General features: G+C 41.0%; 1 protein-coding gene across 5 annotated transcripts in view; it reads right to left on the bottom strand.

Annotated features, from left to right (window-relative positions):
• The window catches only part of Mgam (maltase-glucoamylase), a 154,100-nt gene extending 139,352 nt beyond the window's left edge, over positions 1-14,748 (bottom strand). The window contains 3 exon segments of one of the 5 annotated variants that reach the window (NM_001427451.1): positions 562-689; positions 2,353-2,476; positions 14,592-14,748. In NM_001427451.1, coding sequence (NP_001414380.1) covers positions 562-689; positions 2,353-2,476 — 252 coding nt within the window. In that variant the 5' untranslated portion in view covers positions 14,592-14,748. 5 annotated transcript variants of the gene reach the window in all.
• Between the last annotated feature and the right edge of the window lie 8,973 nt (positions 14,749-23,721).

Raw genomic sequence — 23,721 nt, 5'->3', positions numbered from 1 at the left:
TTACTCTGGCATTAATTACCTTCTTCCTTCCAAAGTATTAACTCTTGAAACTTTGTCCTTAGGCTAAATCAGGCTTTGTGCACATGCATGATACTTTATTGTAGATCCCAGATAACCTTTTGAAATGGCATGTTGCCAGCAACAAGAAAGGCAAGGAGAGAGTTGAGGACTGCAATCATGGGACTGTAGCCCCATGAAAGAGAAATACACTTCCACTAAATCTAAAACCTTACACTAAAATATGCTCATTGTTTATCTAAAATTCTGATATAACTTGCTAAACCTGGCAACCCAAGGGTATGGTCTAGCTCTTCCTCCTTGACCTTGACCTTGACCCTACAAACATGAGTACAGGTTAAGATTACGCGAGCTACATATCAAAGCTGTCATACACACAACTTTCTATGAAATGGGGCAGGGGGGTGAAGTCAATAGGAAGAAGATGAGGAGAAGAAAAATGAGGAGAGGAGAAAAAGAAGGAGAAAAGCAAAGAGAAGGAAGATGAGAATAATTTCACCATGACATGAATTCGTTAATGCAAACAAGATGCAGGACACAAACCTTATTAGATGACTGGTCAGGGATGCAATTTATCCGTTCCGCCTCACTTAGCACTGGGCATTCGGGAAAGTTAAGAGTGGTCCTGGTGAGTGTAGTGTCTGGAGTGCCAGTTGTTTCAGCGTCCACAGCTATCATATCACAAGAGTAGACAAAAATAAGTTAGAATTGTGCCCACAGGATTCAACAGGGTCAGGTCCTCAGCACTTCCAACTCTGTTAGCTCCTGGACTGGCTGTGCTCTCATTCAATGTGCTTAAAATCCTGCAGCTTTACTTTGTAACACCTTGTTTTGTTCTTGCTAACTGTGTTGACCTCCGTGTATTCCCACATCGTCTCCTTCTTTGTTGCAATATGGTCCATACGAGAAGAGGACTCCATCAGATGCTTGCAAAACTAGACATCAACTTCCCTTTAAGCCAGGTGAGTAAACCATACCCTGTTGGTCAAATCAGGTCAAAACGTGTGTCTAAAAATGAAGTACTCCTGAAACATAAATGTACTCATTTATTGATAACTACTTTATGCTGCAATGGCAATAGTACGCATGGTAAGAGAAACCAAATGACTCATACAATCAAAAGACTGAAGGTCAGAGGACAGAATGAGTCATTTCTCTCTCCATTATTCGGCTTCCAGAGACTGACCTCAGATCATCAAGCTTGGCAGCAAGTCCGTTACTACCAAACTATCATCTCACTAGCCCTGACCATCTAATACCTATTCTCTGAGGACCCATGCTGGAGGTACACACAGAGAAGGCACTAACAATGCCATCTTAATCACAGCAACTTCAATTCTGTTTTTTCAGGTGATTCCCTAGTCCCTTTAGAACACATCCAAGTGGTGGTATATTTCTCTGTAAATATAAACTCCAAAATGAAAAAAGTCATAAAGGGATACACAAGTCTAGAACTACCCCATGGCTACAAAACTCCAATTTCTAATTTAAAGATCAGTAAAATATAAAAGGTATTCCCATTGCACTCTGAAATGGGAAAGGAGTTTTACTTAAGATATGGACTTAATAAACAAAGACATTATAAGAAGAAAATGTTTTTTCTAATTGTTCTCCTTTGTATTGAGGTTTTTGTTTCAAATACGATAAATGAAATTGCGTTTGTGCCAGCATCTGCATAAGGCCTTAGCTCCCTCTTCAGGTTTACACAACTTTAAAGGTTAAATGGTTTTTAAGACCCTCATTTTCTGCAAAAAGCAGGGAATGATGTAGCTGGGAGCTGAATAGAAAGGACAAAAATGGTTTGGCTGTAGTCAGAGGCTGGCGCTTCATTGCCTAGTTCCCACGAGAAGTAATTCTTGTGTGGGGCAGATAGGAAGGCCTGGATCATTCAGAGCGTTCTTGCCCTTATTTTGAAACATATCAGCTCAAAAAACAGTTAAGAAAAATAACACAAATAGGTTATTCAGAAACCAATTTTGCACCTTAAATAGTTAAGCTGACATCCAGTAAATATACATATTTCCTTTTACACAGCGCATTGTTCATTATCTATATTCACAGAATTATGATTATCTTTATAACATTCAGCAAATATATTTCAGAGATTGCAGAGCTGGATGCAAGGCAATAACTAAAAATGGAGATGAAGGTTTCAGAATGCAAACCTACTGTCTATTGACCTGCCACGGTTTGTAGATATTCAGTAAGAGATGTACAGTCTGCATGCGTTCACATTCACATTCATACATACATGAAGCCATATAAAAGTGTGCCGTCTCTACCATGGGTGGTGAGTTTGCTCTGGCATGGGAGGGACTCAGAGTGACTTGTTACCATTTGGTTCCGTGGAGTTGGCTAAGAGCACAATTAGAACCACCGCGACGATGAACAGTATAAGCAGCAGAACAATGAGCACAAGCTCCAGGGTGCTGAACTTCTTAAACCTTCGTCTTGCCATCTGAAGAGACAGAAAGCGGTTTCAGAATTAAAAGGCATTGAATTGTGGCTAGTACAGTTTGGACGCCAAAGCTCAACTGGGTGCCAAACCTTCCACCTGAATTTCCAAAACCCACCAGTTACTGACATTTCCTACTGAGCCATCACCCTGTCCCTGCATTGTTAGGGGGCCAATTTCAAATTTCATACATCTTCTTTTGAAAGGATTAAAATGTATTTTCAAGACGCAAGAAACTTTACAAAACAACCAGCAAAAGCACCATCGTGACCTACATGGTTTTACAGAAGTTCCTCATTGTTCCCAAACACCTAGCCAGCATTAAAATCCACCGTTTAGAAACTTTTCAAATGACTTTTATAATTTTTAGAGTAGACTTCATAGATGTTGATAGCATAGACAAACAAAGATGAAAGTAAGGTGTGTGTATTATAATTAGTTTATGTCTGAGTCCCTTCTCATCCAAAGGGCCTATTCTGTAGACATTACACATACTCTGGATGTCATTGATTACATTCTCATAACGTTAGAGTGTTTCTCTTATAGCTAAGGTTAGTTATTAGGATCCAGAATTTTCCTACATGTATTTTGATGGTTTTACAGCAAAGGATTATAGATGGTAGGGCATCTTCATCAGGAAACATAAAATCTCCTATTCTTTCTTGTGGTGTTTCAGCCACTGGCACTTCCCAGATTTATTATCCCATCTGGATTTATGTAATAGCAGCACTGTGATTCTTTAATCCTTTAATTGTTAGAGGAAATACTTCTGTACACAAAAAATAATGCCTTTATCTACTATTAAAGGCATGCAGTTTCCAGAGGGAATTCAATGTTTAACTCCATTGTTTACTACTCGTCAAAATGCTTGTTTTCCTGGTATCTTTCAAAAGAGACTGAATTTAATCCGTTTCTACTCATTTTCATAAGTTGGCAGATTTAAGCACATTTAACTCCTACTAACACATTGATATCATTCATTCTCAGGTCTTCCTATCTTTGCTTAAAGGGAATCTCCCCAAAAGTTTCCAAGCCCTTAAGAACCTTTTATAGTATACTTCCTTTCTGACACAATATGATATCCCTGGTTCCTCTTACATTCTCCATGCCCTGGTCTGTAATTGCATATCTACAAGGATTCTGTTCTTCTTTAATGGTTTTAATATTTAGGAGAAATAGTGGCGATGAGAGTTAATGAAATACAGGCTTAATCATTTAGAATTCCAGAGCTTCATGCTTAGTTAATGGTTACTTTCTAAGGTGGCCTTCTATCCGTTAAGATGTGCGATTTTAATTTATTTTACATTTATTTTATTTTGTATGTGTAGCTGTTTAACTTGCATGCATATACATGCACCCCATGTGTGCCTGGTACCCATAAAAGTCAGAAGAGAGTTGCAGCTGCAGATCCTCTGGAACTGGAGTTAAGTGATAATTGTTTATAAGCCACCATGCGGGTGCCAGGAGTCTAACCCAGATCCTTTGCAAGAGCAACCATTGCTCTTAACTGCTGAGCCATTTCCTTAGCCCCCAGAAATTGCTATTTTAAAAATACTGAAATTATGCATTTACTTTTCATTATGATTTTATTGTACATACATCCTTCCTGTGATGCAACCTAGCACTCAGTGTCATGGTAGCAAGAGATGGTGTCCTGGAGGAAGAAATCATCATGGGGCTTTTGATCGGAAGCAAGGCTGCACTCTGTGAAGTTCTGTTCTTATCAGCATGCTCTAACGTTACCTTCTTATCTTCTAACTCTTTTATCACCCTGCTCACTCAAGGCTACCTTCCTCCTCACCCCACCCACTACTTTTCAGGCTTGCTTATAACCTATGCACTGTCTACTCAAAGAGCATTTGTCCTAACTTGTTCCCTCAGACCTCTGATATTTAGTTCCGATATCTTCATTTTCTCATCTATCAGTGTGTACTCATATATCCTCTCCTGAGAAGCATTCCACAGTTGTCTGCCCAGAGATTAGATGACAAGAGAAGTGACTTCTCATATATCCATAAGAGAACACGGTGAGCATAATTGACTCTTACTATACAAAAGGAAGTGGAGCTGAAAGACCTTCTTTCTGGACTACCTTGTGTTTTTCTAGAATCAAGTCCCTAACTCTAGAGTTCCTGGCTATTATCTACAATACCTCACATTAGCATAAGCTTTATAAGAAATTCCCCAAAAGTCTTTCTTGTAAAATTCTACCAAGGTTAATAATATTTCATAATTACTTTTATTACATTAACTAATAAGGCAAAAATTGGTCCTATGTTCACCGTTGGAGAAGAACTATTAGAATGACATTCCAAGTGACCATGGCTCTTTCTCTCTGGTGACTGCTTACGGCTGTGATGTGGGAAGTTGTTCTTTATGCTAGTATTTTAAACACTGTGTCACATGCTGTGTAAGAACATATCTACCGCCATCCATACCACAGACTCCATGATATCTTGGCAAAAAATTTAAAGTTAGACCCATAACCCAGGAGTTCAATTTGTGACAATTCATCCTATCAGTGCAATCATATATTTGAGAAACAATATATGCAACGATGGTTTTTTTCATCATGAAAACAATATAGTGCCCACAAGGAGGCCTCTGAGTGCATAAAACAATAAAAAGATAGAACACTAATTTGATGTCCCAAGGACATACACTTGGTTTCTGAGGAAAGAGATGGTCCAGTGTTCACAAAGATCTTGCTGTGGCAGAAAGAGATATCGCAAAAGAGAAGACAAGAAGCCGCCAGGGGAGAACTTTTGACATATTATATTCCTTGATCAGACGGGCCTGGTAGATAAGAAGCATCTAAACCAAATGGACAAGGCTAGGAGGATTGGAAGTTAAATGTGTAAAGTAAGAACTCTGAAACTTCTGATTGGTAAAGTTCTCAGCCAACGTTCTGTCAGGGCTACCTAAGAGCTTGAGTCAGGAACGAAATCAGAAGTGCGTTAGTCACTATGTCCCAGAACAACAACAAAAGCAAACAATAAACAAAACAAAGAACTTCACCTAAAAATTATAAGGTGGGAAAAGAGTAACAGAGACTTTTAGAGGCTTCAGAAAAATTAAAAAGTCAGTAGAAATTCTAAATCAAAACTGGCCGAAAGCTAAAGCCCAGCAAAGCTGAGCAGTTTCCATGGCCTCTCTACGGTTCCATGACTGGGGAAACAATGCAAGTGAAGAACCGGAACAGTAGAGAAGTTCCTCCCCAAGTGTCTGACTCTAAGAATAAAGGCAGCGCCTGAAGGAGAGAAGAGAAAGAAAACAAATGGGGGAGAATGAGAATGAAATGGAGGATGTATTCTAACTGCTTTCAGAAGCAGAAGGAAGAAAACTGAAGACGTTCTAAAGAAACAAAAGCCATGAAGATGGGTGCACCCAACTGGAGTAGCATAGGAATCACCAAGAGACTATGGAAACAGTGCCAGAGTACGATGAATAATCAGTATGAGGAATGAATATGAGAAAACTGGAGGTGAGCAGAAAGTTCCCAGTCCATGCAAAAAAAAAAAAAACTACACTTTCCCTAAATGCCGTAAAGGTACTGCTAGATTACCACTACCTGTGGCTCCCACTGAAGACCTGGGAGAGCAGAATAATAAGCATAGCTACTGGTGGCTTTAGAGTCCGTAAAGCAGATCCGCGGACCTTCATGACATTTGGGATGACATGATTATTGCAATGGGAGAAGCATTAAAATTATGATTCCCACAGACAACACTGCAAAGGGGAAGATCTGGGTTCACTTTAATCTGCCTTGAGAGGCAATGCAAACAAACAGAAGCCTGCTACTTTTGTCTGTATTCTCTAACTTCTTCCTCTCATGCTTTAATGCTGGCCCTATAAATTCTGTAACCCTCTGCTTCACCCCAGGTATCGTAAATTCCATAATACTTCCCCATCTCCTCAGCCTATGAGCTTTGACTTACAGAAAATAATATTTTTGTCTACAAATATACAAAGAAATAGAGACTGTAGGTTTGACTTTTCAGAGAACAAGATGAGAGGCAGCACTCTATGAGGAAAGGCCCTCTAACTCTGAGATTTTCCTACCCTTTCCCTAAGCCTAAGCCTACCCACCTCTACAGGATGAAGTATTGAGACAGAGAAGTCTTCTCTGTTTTCTGTCTTTTAAAGCTAATCAAGAGATGATGACCTTTAGATTCTGGTAAAAGCAGCTCAGGTTGAATGGCCAAGAAGTTTATGTGATCATTTGTAAAATCTTGTGGTATGGACCTTTTTTTCCATACACTGGTTTCTTCAACTTATCTATCCACAGATTATTCTGATTTTAGTGTCTGTCTGTCTGTCTGTCTGTCTCTCTCTCTCTCTCTCTCTCTCTCTGTGTGTGTGTGTGTGTGTATGTGCGTGTGTTAGCTTAAAGTAACCACATATCGAGAGAACAAGCAGATGAATGTATCACTACTATAAAGTGGGAAGACAGAAGCCTTCAGTGACTTAAGGTGAAAGTCTCTTCAATTACACTGAAGAGGCAACTGAAGACCCTGCCTGTCACCTGTGAGGCCTGGGCTCCTTCACCAGAACCGCAAGATTTAAAACTTTGTTTAAGGATTAAAAAATAAAAAAGACTGGAACTTGAAAAAAAATGCTTTTAACAGCCACTACTTGGCAATCTGTCTTAATTCACTAAATATTCTTTTTTTGTTAAGTCAGCATATCATTGAAATTTTAATGCTAATAATAACTGTAGTTGACAGAGATCAAGAAAATGTGCTAAGAACTCTCCATGATTCTCATACAACTAGGATGAAAAGTACGCTTCATCAGATCATATTACCTGCCTGCCGCACAGCAGAAAAGAGGGGAGCAGGTACCTGCATGCTGCCCTTTCGACTGCACGGCCAGGCTTTTCAACTACACTCCGTATTCTATACTGCTGGGCCCACAGAACACGGGGTACAACTGTTTTGCTTTGAGGGTGATGGCAGTAGTATCATGTATCCTCTGGCTCACTAGCCACGGCTGGACTGCAGATCATAGCTGCCTATGCACGTCATACGTGCATCATTTTTTTTTTAGTTCTCATAATCATTGTCCAGTAGGAATTATCTTCTCCATTTCACAAATAAATTAACTGAGATGTATAGAACATGGTAATCCAAAGCTCATCCCTTTAATAGAGCCAAGCGTCAACAGACAACCAGAAGCCAATTCCTAATGTGTGCCACAAAAGCAAATATATATATATATATATATGTATATATATATATATATATCCATGAGAAATAAGTGTTTTTAAATTAAGAGGTAAGATACATGAGAGAAGTTTCTCTGTAAAGACAAGGCTCACAAAAGGAAACAAGTTTTTCTGTCATTTCTGTCTCCATGGCAGCTGAGACATTTGTATAAGCACCTATAAATATCAAATCACCTTGGGTTTAGGGACGACAGCATAGTCTCTATGACTGAAGAGAAAAAGGCTACTGATGTGCATTGTTCTCTGGTTTACCCATCGTAAGGTTATCAAAGCTATGGTTTTAAATGGGGGAAGGGAAATGTGCTTGCTTTTTATTTATTTATCACATTTATGTAGGCATTCTCCCTGGAGCCGGTTGTGCTCAGTGAGCAAAACCTAGAAATCCCTGCCATGGTGGCGCCTACATCCTTGTGAATAGAAAAGCAAGGCAACATACCAAATAAACCATACAGCAGGTTACACTACACAATCTTTGTGGGAAATCAAACAGGAGAGAGAGCAGAGGGACACAGGGGAAGAGATGTAATAAAAAGGCCAGTCAAGGAAAACCTAACAGAAAAGATAAGAATTTTTACAGCACGTATATCGTGTAGATCCAATAGAAGTTTTCCATTTTGAATGAATAGTTGCCACGTCTCATTTTATGGGCATCATTATAGCTATTTGGGCAAAGTAAATGACATGGAGGTCAAATTATGAAAATGGGCTTGTCGGTTAACGTGACAGAGTTGTATAACTCTCCTCTTCTCTGAAGGAAAGCCAGTGACAGATCCAAGCTGTTCTTTTAAAACTCATGTAATAACAGGTAAGAAATCCAGGGAAAAGCTTTATAGAGAACCAGAATGAGTCAGTTAGAGGGCTCCAACAAGCATGGCTATTTCACAGATGTGTTCAACAATATTTCACAAGTTCACCTGTGATCTCCTGGCTTCTTTGAGAATAGAAAGGGAAAAATTAGCTAAGTGAAGAAATCTAATTCTATTTGGGTGTGTGACTCAGGGGTGGAAGGAACACTTAACACGAGACCTTGGTTTTCCCAGCATTCCGTGAAGACGCTGTATCTTTCTGTTATTTCGATCCAGGGTACACAAGGCTTCCTCTTCCTTAGCACCCCCACCATTATGGTCTGAACCAAGTTTTCATGGAAATTTCTTCTTCTAGGTCCCTCTCATTCTTAGTGTTCCACACTTTGGAAGGAACACTGTGTGATGTAACTCAGTAGCTCGTTAAAACTTCAGTGTGTGGGAATGACTGTTTAAAACCAGGGGTATCCGTATGAGTGAAAGGTGATGGGCTTTCTTAAATGCAGGACACTGGAGAAAATGTCATTCCACATCCTTCAGGCACTTTTCCCAGAGCAGCAGACCAAGAACCACTCCCTGTAGCACCCAACATCCTCACTTCCCATAAGTGCCCTCTGTCCTGTACTGTGACGCCAGAACAACGGTTAGAGAGCAGGAGTTCCCTGGGCACACCAGAACCTCTGTTCACACTAGTATAAGGATCATACTGGCCGCTTGTCCAGTGAGTACACGAAGTTAGTCTCTTCTTTTTCCCAACGGTAACACCTTCCTCCTTCTGTGGCCAATCAGGAAAGAGGTGCTCACTGTCTAAACAAGCTCTAACAACTTGGTAACTATTAACTGTCACCAGGAAGAAGCCAGTAACAATCCCTTGCCTTCTTCTCTTTCCCTGGGCACTTTCCGTTCTGTGTCCAGTCTAAATATGCATGATTTCTTTGTGACTTCCCTCTAATTCCACCTGAGATCTCTAACTCCTACCTCACACGTGCCTCTGGATAGCATCATACATATAGTGACATCTCCTTGGCCTCTTCACTAAAACAACTCTGTGTATGATCAATAAAGCCACCAAACCCATAACCAATAGATCCTCCCTTGTCCTGACCCTAATTACCATTCCTCAGCCACAGCTCCACAGCCTTTCAGAAATGACTGTCCCCCAAAATTGCACTCTTGCCCCCATTTGTCCTCCTTTACTTCATCTCTTAAGTCATCTGAGGAATCTGAATTTCTGTCTGATATTTCACCCCAGATACTATTCTTCACACTTCAACACCATCATATACAAGTACAATCAGGATTAAAGACCCTGCATGGATCCAGAGGAATGCACACTTAAACACACATGAAACACAGGTTTACCCGGAGGAGAAAAAAAGTGAGTTAAATTTTAAGTGTGTGCTTGCAAAATGTGTGTGGTTTTTGGTTTTGTCCAAACAAAGTATCAAAGGCCCTTTGACCAAAGAAAGTCGGCACAAATTCATGCCAACCTGTACACCCACACTTGCACACAAATCTGAAGCCACAAAGGAATATGCCGTTCATAGACAAACCTCATTGTCTGCTGCAGCTGCTCCCAGTGGCTCTGAAGAATGACCTAGCAATAAAGGCTGAACAGAGCAATTTGCAGAAAGCAATCCAAAGGCTGGTGACTGCTTTCTGGCCAATCAGGAAATTGTTAATGACTTTTGAATGCAAATCACAACCAAGCTTTCATTTCCAGGACCAGGACTGTTAGTTAATTAGTAATCAGTCTTTCTCTAAGGCAACCATTCTTAACCTGTGGGTGACAACTCCTTTGTGTTTGTGTGTGTGTGGGGGGGGTGACAGATTATCTTTTCATTGAGATCACCAAAGAGCATCAGAAAACACATATTTACATTACGATTCATAACAGTAGCAAAATTACAGTTATGAAGTAACAACAAAAAGAATTTTATGACTGGGTGTCACCACAACATGAGGAACTGTATTAAAAGATTGCAGCCTTAGCAATGTTGAGAACCACTGCTCTAAGGAGACCATCTCTAAGACCTTAGGGCAGAAAGTCATGGTCATGACCCATTTTCTTTCATCCATTGTGAGTTCATTTAACCCTCAGGACCTTTACAGTGTCTGTTAAAATAACACAGAGTTAACTAAATTTGTATGTCTATAAATTTAGAAGAGAAAGAAAAATAGCTGGTCTGGGATCCTAGAATAATTCTGGTCTTTCTCGGAGATTATTGCCTTCTCAGGAACTCATTGGCAATTACACAATCTGTTGATTTGTAATGGAAGAAAATTGTCTTGAAAATGTTATCAAAATGCTTTGATCTTAATACCATGAAAATGTCCTTAAGATTGTTTTTTTTTGCTATGGAGACACTTTAGCAACTTCATATCTGGACATGCTTAGAGCTGTTTTCAAATGTATGGGTGAAATATACAAAAAAGTATACAAAGAAAACTACTTAGAATGAAATGGTTACTAGATCATTTTAATTGCAGTAACGATTTTAATTAATGTCATTTTGACTAATGGCATAACAGTAGGCATAGCAATTATTGATATTTCAAAGTAGTAATAAGTATCAACAATCTCTCAATATTAATCATATGAACTGATATAACCTCTTGGACCAAAGTCACAAATACTGCTTACTACTACTGTGGTTTGCAGCCAGACTTTGTACTGAAAAGAAATGCTAAATTCCAGTTAGGAATTAGCAAGGAGTATGTAATTATTTCCCTCTTCCAAGTTCACTGAGTTCTCTGGTTTATCTCTAAGGACTACAGGTGCAGAACCCTCCTTTATTACTGAGTATGTTCTCTCTAGGTAGGGCAGAGTCCTCCCCAATGACTGCCTCGCATGTAATCCATAAACCAGGGATAGCAGTCCTTGAAGAAATAAGAACAAAAAGCAAAGAGGTGTAGGAAAGCATTTATGACAATTTTGATGTTTATTGCCCTTAATAATTTTTAAATGTGGAATCTATTTTAACCCTGCTTTTAAATTTTATTTTCTAGTAATTTACTTTTAATTTTGTAAAGATCTCACTCTAGGATATACTGAAATTTTAACAGTTTAAAGTTGTTCTTTTACTAAGCACCATGTTAAAGGCCCTGCTTAATCACCATTGATCTGCTTCAATGGACCACTAAAGAGTCAGGCAACATTGAGACAGAAAAATCATGATTATGAGCTATATCTACAACCCAAACAAACAAATGTTACCATCTCTTGCCCTGGTCACATCATAACAGCCTGGAATGATCAAAATGGAATCTTTTGTCTTTTTAATAAACTCAGTTATCCTTAGGTTTCTCATATCACCATTTATCATGAAAATCTTGTCAGGAATCAACCTTCATCAGAAAACCAAAGGATCAACAGCTAATGAGCCTTCTATTCCAAAGACTTCAGGAGACAGAGCTACATAAACACAAGGATCTACACAGTGATTCCTTTAACTACTGACCATTCTTGTGATTCCTTTAACTACTGACCATTCTTATGCCTGGAAAGTGTGGCCTACACAATTGTCTCCCTAAGTATCATCCTCTCTCACACTGGGAGTGCTTTAATCCACAATGGTCCCTTTGACCATTGCCACTCTCATCCTTCAAGAGAACCATATTTACTGCGTAACATACTCTATGCTCTGAATGTCCCACCCAAATTCATTCCACTTAGAACACAATTACTGGGGAGTGGAATGGAGGCCAGAGTAATATCCCAGTAACATTATAAAAATATAGGCTCCTCCTATTATAAATGAGGAAAACAAGGTCCAAGAATGCTGTGAGGCTTATTTTGCTGCTAACCAAAAAAAGTCTAGATCTGAGTTCAAAGTCCAAGTCTGGTTGCTAAAGCAGGAGTTTAGGTACGTCGGCTTCCCTAACTTAGATGATGATAAAAGTGGTACCTAGCCAAAAACTTACAAAATAAAGCAATGTAGGTAGAAGTTGATGTCACAATTATCCTGAGACTGATGCACTGCTAGGATGTAGGCTTCTTCTTTGACTGTGTCAACCTCTCTGTCAAGCATAACTCACCAATAAAAACATGAAACATCTGTTTCACACAAGGCCTACACTAAATATTGGCACGTGTGACCTTGCCTGACTATAGTAATAGTAAGATTTAGAAAGTTCTGCTCCAAGTCCTTAATTTAAAAGACAACTCAGGCAAGTCTGAGGTACAAGCACTAAGATGTTTTGAGTAGTTTACTTCTGAGTGACATGGTCTTCCCTTGGCCTTAGAGATGTGTTGAAAGCATGAAGATCTTTAAGTGTAAGGAATATGTAACAGGATAGGAATATGTAACAAGATAGGAATATGTATCAGGAAATTTTCTCTACCCCTTCAGTCACCACTCTTTGAGTGGTTCTCAGGTTCCAATGTCTAAATCAAGCATTAGGCCCTTGGCTATTCTCCACTTGCAGTGACAGGCGCTATAGTAATAACCCACTTCTCTACACAGTGCAATTCAATGTATAGCTTTTGTGTACTGTAAGTGAGGCACCCTCAGAATTCAACACTGACGAAGGGATCCCTATGGACTGTATTATACTTAATGACTCAAGTACTTTCTTTACTTCTTCCTCAGACTATACTCTGAAGTGGGTACCATTATCTCTCAAGATGAGAAACTGGAAGCACCAACAAAAACTTGCCCAACCATATAACATGACTTTTTGGGGTTTAACTCAAAATGACCTCTCCCTCTCCCATGGTTCCCAGTAGTGCAAATATATCTGGATGAGGAACCCTGGAAAATGCACAAGGTATGTCAATGTTAATGTCAAAGGCTATGAGAAAGAAATGAGAGGGTTCATGGGACCATTTAACATAATCATACGTCATGGCAAGCACGTGTTTCTTATTGCTTTTCTCATATCTCCTTTTCCTCAAGGATTTCCTTCAGTGCATAGCAGATCCCTAGGTACCCATTGAGGCTCTGTTAGCTGAGTTTCTTCCAACTTGCCATCACAAACAAAGCCCTAAGAGGGCTTAATCTGAATAGAGCCCAGAGAGCTAGGGAAGCCCAGTCTGTATTCTTTCTCCTCCTTGCAGTCTCTTGTGCACTCTCCCTTCCTAGATAAAGCCATTTTATAAACAGTCTTCTCTCAGTATACATTCTACCGTCCATGGGCTGAGGGTGACTGACACATCTAAAGGCATCCCTTCAGTCTGAAGCTCGAGTGGAGCATTTAAATGAAAACAAAGCATTTTTAGATCAGTAATGCAGTACTCCATCACTGAATGACTGTTTAGAAGCCTCCAGTTGAAATGCAGTGTCATAAAAAGCATGGAATTTTAAATGAAATGAGCCTGTACAAATGGTCGATATACTCTCTGCATATTTCAGTCACTCAGAGTTTCTGAAACTCAATGTTCTCACCTATAAACAATGGATTATAATATAAGCACATTTTTAACCAAACCTAAGATAATTAGTAGCTGACCTAGAATGTCAATTTTCCAGCCCCCTTTTATTGTTTGTTGTTGATGCTGCCGCTGTGAAAGTAAAATATCACTAAGCAATATCTAAGCTGAAGCTCTGCTAAGAACTGTTTTTCTCGAGTCTGCACACCCATAATTCCAGTACTAAGGAGGAAGAAGCAGGAGATTCAAGCCTGTGGCCAGCTAAGACTCTATAGTGAAACCCTGTCTCATGAACCTGATGACTGAGGGATCTAGCTCAGTAATAGAGTGCATAGGATCTGCATGGCCCTGGGTTCTAATCCCCTATATCTCATCATAGAGCTGCTTCTGCAATTTGTTAGCCTCCAAATAGCCCCCGCTAAACTGAGCCAAAAGAAAGGGATCTTTCCCATCACTGAAAACTGATGCGTGAAGGAGAATCTTTATATCACACACTAAACTGATTCTACAGGATGTTGGAAGAAAACTAAACCCAGGTACCATGTCCAACCCCCCCACAACACACACACACACACACACACACACACACACACACACACACACACACACACACACACTGCTCAAGCCCATTCCATCTTCTCTCTGCCTGCCTGTTGAAACAATTTCCCCACATACTTTACACTGTACCTCTTCCCTGAGGCTGAGATCTTTCCCTACCTTTGTTCCACATGGGAGCCGAGCCAGTCACATCACACACCACCTAGACAAGGAGAAAAGGAATTAAAGTGAGAAGCAGTCTTCTCTGCCCAGAAATGTTAGAGGAAGGTGAGGATATAAACAACACACAGAGAGGGTTGCAGAATTTCCTCGTGTTGTGAAATGCCTCCTGTTCCACCATTTTATACTGCCTTTGTCATTCCCCACCCCTGGGCACAGATAAGAGCATGTGCATGCAAGAACCAAGGAGAAAGGCATTAGTATAATACGTTAACTAATACTCACGTGTTCATAATAAAACTATACATCTGTACTCGACACCTTGAAGCTTTCTGGACATTTAATCTGCATCATCTTTTAGATAAGAACAGTCCCATGGGACAAGGCAGGTATTTTAACTCCCATCAATAAATGAGGAAATATGAAAAAGCATCTGCTAAAGGTCACTTGGTATCACACTGACTACCATGATTTTAATCTAGTAATCCAAGGTTCATAGAGTCTACAGTCAGTAAATCTAGAAAAAGTGCCTTTCAGATTAAAAGTTGGTCCTTGCTTTCAACAAATTCAACATTCATTTGTTACCAGGTTTCCAGAACAGAAACTCTTGAATTGTCAGTTATCAAGTTCTAGTGTCAATATCTGGAGATGGCTACCTCCCTCCAATTCAGATCTTATATGAAAACTCCCATCATTTTCTCTGTGGCTTCTTCACCCTACCGAGATGTCATCCTCCTCCCTGAGAACAGTCCATTCCTATGAGGGCAGTTCAACATAACCCTAACCTTATGATCACATCCCAAACAACCAGTACTGAACAGATAATTCAAACTTCCTAAGTGGATTCTCCACACAGACATTTGGATTGGAGATATGGAATATGCACTGCCTTGATGAGCAATAGGTCTGTAGATCGTGTCACACTGGTGAGAAACGGAAAGTAAAGAGTTTAACCAAGTACTTGCCTGTCCCGAAGAAAATTGAATAGATCTACAAAGAACAGCAAGACTAAGACAATTCAAAAATCTGCTGTGTCTAGCCAGAATACAGCAAATACAGAGGCGAATGCCAGCAGCAAACCACTGAACTGAGAATAGGACCCCCGTTGAAGGAATCAGAGAAAGAACTGGAAGAGTTTGAAGGGGCTCGAGACCCCATATGAACAACAATGCCAAGCAACCAGAGCTTCCAGGGACTAAGCCACTACCTAAAGACTATACATGGACTGACCCTGGACTCTGACCTCATAGGTAGCAATGAATATCCTAGTAAGATCACCAGTGGAAGGGGAAGCCCTTGATCCTGCTAAGACTGAACCCCCAGTGAACGTGATTGTTGGGGGGAGGGCGGCAATGGGGGGAGGATGGGGAGGGGAACACCCAGAAAGAAGGGGAGGGGGAGGGATTAGGGGGAGGTTTGCCCGGAAACCGGGAAAGGGAATAACATTCGAAATGTAAATAAGAAATACTCAAGTTAATAAAAAAAAAATCTGCTGTGTCTTGGATATAGTTTGTCCACTAAGGAACACTATTGTGCTCTGAAAGGAAGCCATGGGACCTGTAAGACATGGGACACTGGATATCTTGCCTCTGAAAAGAAATAGTGCACCTCTTACAGGAGTCTAGTTAGTTCTGGTGACAGCTAGTACAGAAGTATAACTGCTCCTTTCTTGGCCTTGGCTCTCTGTCACACCAATTTCTCCTTCCTGCAAAATCTCCTGCTATCTGCCATGATGTAATAAAGCCAGCCCAGCCCCCAATGCCCAGCCGGATCCAGCAGCATACTGCTTAGACTTTGATCCCTCAAAACTGTGAGCTAAATAGACCTATTAAAAAAAATTAACTTTCCTCGGGTATTTAATTTACCAACTGAAAGCAGACTAATATAAAACCAAGAGCAAGAAGGACTGCCAGTGTGTTTCTAATTTCTGTGAAGTTGATGCATAATCTTCACATGACGCTTCTGATTCTTCAGCCAAAGATTACTTTACTGTGCTATCATTCTCATTGCCCACAAAGGGAACACATGTGTTTCTGTTGCTGTTTCTGAATATTTCCCAACCATTGTAGGTTTGGAAAGGATCCTGCTAGTCCCCCTCTAACTGGCTCAAGTGCTCACTCCGTACAAACAAATATCTCTGCTAAAACTGTAATCACTCCTGTTTATCCTATGAACCACAGATCTCCAGTTGCTTGTGTTTTGCTGGATATTATAACCATCTACAATTGTAGAACCTCCAAATCTCCACAAAAAACTATGAATTGTTCAGAATGTGTGTGTGTGTGTGTGTGTGTGTGTGTGTGTGTGTGTGTATGTGTGTGTTGTAGATTTAAGGTAAAAGGCATGTGTCCTAAGGGGTATATGACAGCATAGTAGGAGGTGCATAATACATTCTCACTTGATTCAATTTTAGACTAAGATTGTTGAAGAAGAATAAGTAATATCAATCAACCAATCAACTTTGAATCACAAAAAGATGGTAGTAAGTATGACCATAAGTAAATATGTATGACTTCCTCTAAATGGTCTTTGATAGACCTTTGTATTTCCTTCCATTCTCTTACCACAGATGGACAGCTAATCTGATGTAAAGATACACTAAGTGTCTAAGGTCACAGAGAGTGTCTAGCAGTCATGTGTGGGCTCTGCCATTGTATTCTCTCCTCTGACCCAGCCCACTTGCTCAGAGTGCTTCTCTCTCCCACACTGATCTCTGGGACCCACCATGGCTACACCATTTCCTGCTTGAACTCCATGTCAGTTAGGCAAGACCCCCACAAAGAATGAGTGCTACAGTGTACCCTGGCCTTTTACCTTACAATCTGAGAGACCTGGGCTGCACTGATAACCACCCAAGGTATTGCAGCGCTATTAGTTTTATTAAAATCTCCTCCCTTTAGTTCATGGTTGTGAACCAAAGGGAATCTTGAAAAATGTCCAGCTTCCTTTAAAAGGAGTCCCTATCTGTGGGACAATGGACCGACCAGGCCAGGAAACTTGGTAAGATTGAGGGGGTTGGAAGTCCCAGAGCAAGAGTTTCACCTGCTTTTGATCAGGCCCCTATCACGTGACCATACTCCCTACATAGGAATGTGACCTATGGTCACATAAATCAGAACAGAGTTCTCCGTGCTAATAAACTATTTAGAGATCCTGAGGGTTTAGCTAATAAACTTTCACTCCCGGACATTCCTTCCAGAAAAAGATATTTAATCTCTGGTCCAATCTGATGAGGTAGTACGTACCCATTCTCCATGATGAACAGTCAATAAACAGTATAGATAAACAGGGACTCTCTTTCATCAAGAACTACCATGAGAAGCATGGAGAAAGCCTTCATCTATAGAGCCACAGCCTGTCTCCCTCAAAAGGCCCTCTGTGCTCTTCAGAAAATCGCCACTGCTGAGCTAAGATAAATCACTCCATATCACTCCACCCTTCCCACCCTGAACTGTCCTCAGCCCATGGGCCTCCTCCATTCTTCCAGCGGCAACTGAACATCCAGGAGTCTGAGAACTCCCGAACCAAACTCATTGAAGGATTGTGGACCCCGAACGCTCCATTCCTGACTCCCCTGCCTGTTTTCTGATGAGAATTGGGTGCCAGGGAGTCAGGGAACCCCAGCTTCTGCCTGGCACATCTTAGGCTGCATTTTCCCACACCCCCTGAGCGATGTATTGCTACTTCCCTCGAGCCAAGGACCCTACTGTGGCATATGGTAAATGCAATCTGGTGTCTTCTAGTTTCATTTGCGCAGCAGTGTTTTGACACTCCAGCAACAGAGCAAAACGCAGAACCATACCTACCCACAGCCCCCGCCCAGGAAACTGAGCCAATTTATGCCCCTAATCATACGGTTTCATGTTGGTATCAGTACTGCCTGTAGAGCACCTAACCCAAAGACACACAACTGAAGTCTTACTGCGTGACAACGACACATCTTCATGCTATGTGCACAAAAGGCCTTGAGAAATTTGGAAGACGGAATATTCAGTAACTGGGAGAAAAGAATGGAGTAAAATAAAAAAAAGAGCTAGGTGAGAGAGAATCTTTAACCTCACAGCATACTAGCATGGCTCTATCCACATCCCTTGGACAGTTACGTGTGATGAAGTCATATGCTTTAAAATGGAAGAACGAAAAGCATCTTTTCTTTCTACTCATGTTCCTCCTGTTTTCTGATTCATTGTGACAGGCAAACTTAGGAATCAAATTTACCTGCTCATTCTGTTTCCTGGTTTCGCATGCTGTAATAGACAATTAGATGTTGGACATTTCTTTTTTTTTCCTCCATCTTTATTAACGTGGGTATTTCTTATTTACATTTCAATTGTTATTTCCTTTCCCGGTTTCCGGGCCAACATCCCCCTACCCCCTCCCCTTCTTTATGGGTGTTCCCCTCCCCATCCTCCCCCATTACCGCTCTCCCTCCAACAATCACTTTCACTGGGGGTTCAGTCTTGGCAGGACCCAGGGCTTCCCCTTGTTGGACACTTCTTAAACACAAGGTACCTCTTGTTTCTCTCCTTCTACAAGTGTTTGAGTAACCGTTCTTCTCCTGTGTTGCTCCTACCCTCCTCCTTCTCTTGCTCCTTCTTTCTGCTCTGAAGGTTTGAGTCCCAAGGGCTAGACTCCGTCCAGATTAGTATGAATATTCAGCTTCCAGTAATAGTGACTCAAACGTCAGGGAGTTTCCATGTATCGTACAATGAAGAGCCTAGAAGGCAGCAGTTTCTGGTCTGCATTCAATTGCTCTAGAATCTGAGGCATCTAGTGTCTTACGGTGAGAGTTTGACATTTGTCTTTCATCTCATGAGTGTCCCCAATCATAGCAGCCAAATTTCCACACACACAAAAAAAGATGTCAGGGCTTTCTAAGAAGTCTCGTCTAATTAGTCCTAGCACATCATCAGCTATTACGTGGAAGAAAAGAAATATATATCTTATTTCCAGTTGGGAAAGTTTGTATATCCAACAAACAAAGGGGTTGTCAGTAATGAAGCAGAAGGCTCATATCACATAGACACTTGGCACTAATCACCACACAGAATGGTCATCCCATGTGTGGAACCTGCTTGGGCTAAAACCTTAATCGCTGCAGACTTCTGCCTCAGCACAGTTTGGGAACTACATTTGGTTAGACAAGAATAAAACTCACACTACATTCCCTTCACTGTTACATACCTCACATTAGAGCAATAATCCAGAGAGCTTTTTAGGACCCTGGGAACTATAAGATATTCAAAACCAATCAAGGTCCTTCAATCTCTAACTGAGTATCTATCTATCTATCTATCTATCTATCTATCTATCTATCCTCTATGTCTGAGTTTTACTGTGCAGCTCTGGCTGGCTTAGAACTCACTATTTAGAGGCCAGAAACAAGCTTGAAGCAACAGGTGGTTGTGACCCACTTGACATGAGTGCTGGGAGACAAACTCAGGTTCTTTGGAAGAACAAGTCGTCTTAAACATCAAATGACCTCTCCAGCTCTGTTGGACCTCATTTTTTAAGCATTCGAGCAAATGATAAATAATTCCTATGGCTTAGAAGGCAGCATGGATTCTGAAGAAAGGTCCAGTATACAAACCGTGTTTCAGTTCCTGCAGAGTGAGTGGTCATCACTGAGCTCCTGGGGAAACTCCTTTCCCCCTTATATCTTAGAGCTTTTCAAACATAAGTGTGCAGTGTGCATTAGATCTCCCAAATGTCTTGCTAAATGCAGATAATGGGGCTGTACCTTGAGGCTTCTGATACTGTAAGCTAAAGTGGAGACTAACAAGCTCCACTTCCTAAGAATCAGGTTTTTGAAGTCTAACTTTTGAGTTCTTTATATATTTTGGATATCAGCCTTCTCTCAGACGTAGTGTTAAGATTACAATTTTACTAATTTGTAGGTTGCCGTTTTGTCCTATTGACCGTGTGCTTTGTCTTACAGAAACTTTTCAGTTTCATGAAGTCCCATTTGCCAATTGTTGATCCTAGAACCTGAGCCATTGGTGTTTTGTTCAGGAAAAGTTCCCCTGTGCCAATGACTTTGAGGCTCTTTCTCACTGTCTCTCCTATTAGATTCAGTCTCTCTGTTCAGGGTGGATCAATGCATGTTGAGGTCATTGATCCACTTAGACTACAGCTTTGTATAAAGTGATAAATATTGATCAATTTGCAGTCTTCTAAACACAGATCGCCTGTTAGACCATTTGTTGAAGATGCTTTCTCTTTAACACTCTATTGTTTGAGTCCCTTTGTCAAAGATCAAGTGTCCATGGGTGTGTGGGTATTTCTGGGTCTTCAATTCCATTCCATTGATTCACCTGGCTGTCTCTGTAAAGACCAAATAACACTATTAAAAATGGGGTACCAAACTAAACACAGAATTCTCAACAGAGAAATCTTAAATGGCTGAGAAGCTCTTAAAGAAATGTTCAGCATCCCGAGTCATCATGGAAATGCAAATCCAAACATTCCTGAGATTCCCCCTCACACCAGCCAGAATGGCTAAGATCAAAAACTCAGGTGACAATAGATGCTGGCGAGGATGTGGAGAAACAGGAACACTCCTCCATTGCTGGTGGAATTGCAAACTGGTACAACCACTCCGAAACGCAATCTGGCGGTTCCTCAGAAAATTGGAAATAGTTCTTCCTGAAGACCTAGCTATACCACCTCTGGACATATACCCAAAAAATGCTCCAACATTTAACAAGGACAAGTGCTCTACTGTATTCATAGTAGCCTTATTCATAATACCCAGAAGCTGGAAACAACCTACATGTCCTGAACCAAAGAATGGATATAGAAATGAGGTTCATTTACACAATGGAATACTATTCAGCTATTGAAAATGAGGACATTGTGAGCTTTGCAGGCAAATGGATGGAACCAGAAAATACCGTCCTGAGTGAGGTAACCCAGACCCAAAAGGGCACGCATAAGTACATACTCACTAATGAGTGAATATTAGACAAAAATTACAGAATACCCATGATGAAACTCACAGACCATATAAAGTTTAACAAGCAGGAAAGCCCAAGGGGGGATTCTTCAATCCCACTTAGAAGGGGGAACAAAACAATCATTGGAGATAGAGGAAGGGAGGGACCATGATGGGAGAGGGGAGGAGGAGAGAGAAAAGGAGGGTGAGGACAGGTATGGGGGAGACTGGCCAGAAGCCCAGAGGGCCAGGAGAATGAATGGAAACATGCAGGGGTTGGGGAGTTGGGCGTGGGGGGAACCTCTAGAAAGTCCCAGAGACCTGGGATATGAGGGGCTCACAGGACTCAATGGGGATGACCTTATCCTGAACGCCCAACAGTGGGAAGGTGGAACCTGAAGAGGCCACCTACAGTAGATAGACAGGGCCTCCAGTGGAGAGTCAGGGCCACCCATCCATCTTCAATTTTTTGAACCAGAATTGTTCGTGTCTAAAGGAAATGCAGGGACAAAAAATGGAGCAGAGACTAAAGGAAAGGATATCCAGTGACCGGCCCAACTTGAGATCTATCCCAGGAGCAGGCACCAAACCCTGACACTATTGCTGATGCCATTATGTGCTGGAGAACAAGAGCCTGGCATGGCTGTCCTCTGAGAGGCTCTGCCAGCAGCTGACTTAGACAGATGCAGATACTCACAGCCAACCACTGGGCTGAGGTTGGGGACCCCTATGGAAGAGTTAGGAGAAGGACTGAAGGAGCGGAAAGAGATGGCAACCCCATAGAAAGAACAACAGTTTTAACTAACCCAGATACCTCAGAGTTCACAGAGACTAAGCCACCAACCAAAGAGCATACATGGGCTGGGTGCCTTCTAAATGGCTACACATCAGGTTAGTTCCTAACAGAAGTCTGAATTGAGCTATGGCGGTGCTACGCCCTTAGTATAATCAGAAGGGTGACAGCAAAGAAGATGCAGGTCATCCAGAAGAAGTGATAAAGGAAGACCTCATCCCAGATCCGTCTGAAGAAAACCTGCGGAGTTTTCTTTTCAATAACCTACTTTACTAATACCTATGCTATCCTTGTATGGAGACAAACATGTTGTTTCAGCAAGTCTAGTGGGAGTCTCTGGCTTTTTTCCTTAGACATCACAGTCTCTTGAAGAGACATGAGCCTACCCAGATTCAGTTTTTCCAACTCTCCTGAGAAAGGAGTTGAACTATCTCTCTCCTTCCTCTACTGACTTGAGGTTGTTTCCCAATAGCTTGTTTCCACAGTCTGCACCCAAACCCGTGTGTGTGTGTGTGTGTGTGTGTGTGTGTGTGTGTGTGTGTGTGACTGAAAGCAAAGAAGGCTGACAGACTTCATCTTGTCAAGGCAGGGCATTCTTCCTTCTCCCTTCAGGAAGGAATACTAATACTGAAATCCTAGATTCTCACTTTGCGTTGGGTGATTTTGGCCAAGGTATTTGATCATTTGACCTTTCCAAAGCCTCTGCTGTCTCATTAGCTAATTAGAAGTACCATTTGCAAGGAAATTTGAAATTAAAGAAAGTCTAATATACCATGATACATTATGTGGAGTCTAAAATACTTAAAATATAGGAACAAATTCTGACTGGATTCAAATAAATGCCTGGGGCAAGCATGCAGGACCAGAAAACTGGGACTTCTAGAAGTTGCAGTGGTCTGGCGCCACCTAGTGGCACTAATCAATGTTAGAGGGACTTTGAGCCTGGCCTCCTGCAATAGGGAATGTATGTCCCTGGCTAGTGCATGGTTACATATTTTTTTTTTTTTTTGCCTTTCAAGCTTGTCATTAAAATGTATAAAACTGTGTATAAATTTGGTAAATCAAATACATAGCTTGAATAAATACATGTTTCATTTAAAATGACATTAAAAGTAAAATATTTTACTTGTCCCAAATTATTTATTTTTCTCAATAATTTATTTTTATTAACCTTACATCCTGATGGCAGCACCATTCCCTTGTCCCTTCCCTAGCTGAGATTCTCACTAGTGGCTGGATATGGAGACTGAAATAGTCACCTCCTGTAGCCTGGCAGGACTTTCAGTGGACGGAGGGGGACATCAACCCACCCACAAAACCTTCAACCCAAAAGTTGTCCTGCCTTCAAGAGGCATAGGCATAAATATGGAGCAGAGATCGAAGGAATCACTCACCAATCATTG

Source organism: Rattus norvegicus, chromosome 4 (assembly GCF_021556685.1).
Source record: "Rattus norvegicus strain SHRSP/BbbUtx chromosome 4, alternate assembly SHRSP_T2T, whole genome shotgun sequence".
NCBI classification, from domain to species: domain Eukaryota; kingdom Metazoa; phylum Chordata; class Mammalia; order Rodentia; family Muridae; genus Rattus; species Rattus norvegicus.
This window is presented reverse-complemented; position numbering and strand designations above follow the sequence as displayed.